The 1940-nt window shown below is 42.2% G+C and overlaps 1 protein-coding gene across 1 annotated transcript; it reads left to right on the top strand.

The window, feature by feature from the left end:
* The first annotated feature begins 357 nt into the window (after window positions 1-357).
* Window positions 358-973, top strand: LOC149395132 (uncharacterized). Its single transcript, XM_089614228.1, has 4 exons — window positions 358-447; window positions 518-610; window positions 681-782; window positions 857-973. Exons 1-4 carry the CDS (start codon window positions 358-360, stop codon window positions 971-973), a joined length of 402 nt encoding a protein of 133 aa, XP_089470354.1.
* Window positions 974-1940: the final 967 nt, after the last annotated feature.

Raw genomic sequence — 1940 nt, 5'->3', positions numbered from 1 at the left:
CCCGGTGCGAAAGTTGTTAGGTACGACCCAATCAACCAAACTTTCTACCAGGACGTAAGAAAAACAATAAAAAAGGTAGGAGTATTCAACAACCGCGTCGGCGCTTTGGTGAAAGTCCATATCCCGGTCACACTTTGTGATTGGAACGAAGTGACGCCCCAGATGTTGGGCAATATTCTGAGCGCACTTCATTCCGAGTACACTTTCGTGTACAAGGATGATGAGACCGATGAGCTGCTTCCGGCGGATTGCTATCGTCATCAGATTGACCAGACTATCATTCGCGATGCAAAGCGTATGAGGCGCAACCAAAAGTCTAGATTATCAGGGACTTTCTTAGGAAAATATTGTGGGCAAATGAATGTCGCCAAGAAAGAAATCCCAAAAGGATATCAAAAAGACGATTGGGAGAAGGTGATAGAGGAGTTCGCAACTGACGATTGGAAGGTAATGTATAATTCTAAAAATTATGTTATCTTCTATGAAATCGAATTATAACGCAATTTAATATGTGCAGAAAAAGTCTACTCGCAACAGAGACAATTCCAAGAACAAGAAAACGAAGTCCACACAAGGGTCGATTTCTTTTTTGGCTCATCGACATTTGAACGTAAGTTTATTCTAATTTTGTAATTTTTTTTGCAATAAATACATTACTCATATTTTCATAAGAACTGCAGAGTAGGGAAGATGGGACTTTGGCCTCGGCGTTAAACACGTGGGAGAAAAAACATCAAGACGATCAAGGCAATTGGACGACAGCTTGGGCGCAACAAGCATTTGTAAGTTACTTGTGTTAATTACTTAATAATCAAGTTTCGATAATCTTAATAATTTTTTTAACATATGTTTGAAGGCGCGAATTATGACTCAAGTCGAGGATATGCAGCGACAAGCAGCGGAGTCAGGCCAAATGTTTGACATAGACCAGGCGGAGCAGTTTGCGATGGATACTGTTCTCGGGCAACGTTGAGATTGGTATGTCGGGATAGGTCCCTCGATCCCGAGATCCTCGTATCTCTTGGCTCAGGCTCAGGACGACAGCTCGTCCTCAGGTTCTTCATCGACGCGCGTTCCAGATCCAGTGATTAGCGAGCTACAAGCAGCGTTGGCCGCACAACAAGCTCAGATGGAGGCGTTTCAGCGACAGTTCTTTGCCTACACACAGCAGCATCCGTCTCCCATGCAGACATCCCCCGCGATGATGCACCCTGCCACGACGCCGCCATCAGCTTCAATGCCGAATGTTCAGACGCCGGCATCCGCTTCAATGCCGAATGTTCAGACGCCGCCATCCGCTTCCATGCCAAATGCTGATCAGACGCCAGGTTCGGTAGAATTTCAGCGACATCGTTCGAGCGGCAGCGCATCAGGCCGCCAAGGCGCACGAGCAAGATCTGGCGGAAGAGGAGGCCGTGCATTCCAGAATTGGCAGACTTCGAATGAAAAAGGGAAACAAAAAGAATAAATTGTAATTTTTTTAATTTATTGAATGTAAATTATCAAATTTTATGAATTTAATATTATTATTTATATACTTATTCTAATTAATATTATTCAAATTATTTATTTAATATAACAAAAAAAATTATTTAATTAATTTTTTAAATTTTAATTTTTATATATTTAAATGGCTGATTCTAATAGAATCAGCATTTTAAAAAAAATAACTACAGACAATCAGATGCGACTAGTCGCATCTGATACTTCCGCGGGAAGAGTATCGGATGCGACTAGTCGCATCGGATTGTACTAACACCCGCCAAATATTTCGCGGGGAATTACTATCGGATGCGACTAGTCGCATCTGATACTCTTCCCGCGAAAGTATCAGATGCGACTAGTCGCATCTGATACTATAATTCACGCTTTAATTTCTTATTTTGAGGGATATTTAGGTGCGACGTTTGGTGCGACTTGTCGCACCTAAAATGTCGCAC

Source organism: Urtica dioica, chromosome 5, assembly GCF_054948205.1.
Source record: "Urtica dioica subsp. dioica isolate 48M chromosome 5, U.dioica_male_clone48M_v1_H2, whole genome shotgun sequence".
Taxonomy (NCBI): Eukaryota; Viridiplantae; Streptophyta; class Magnoliopsida; order Rosales; family Urticaceae; genus Urtica; species Urtica dioica.
The sequence above is the reverse complement of the archived record's forward strand: the minus strand, read 5'-3'. Positions and strand labels throughout refer to the sequence as shown.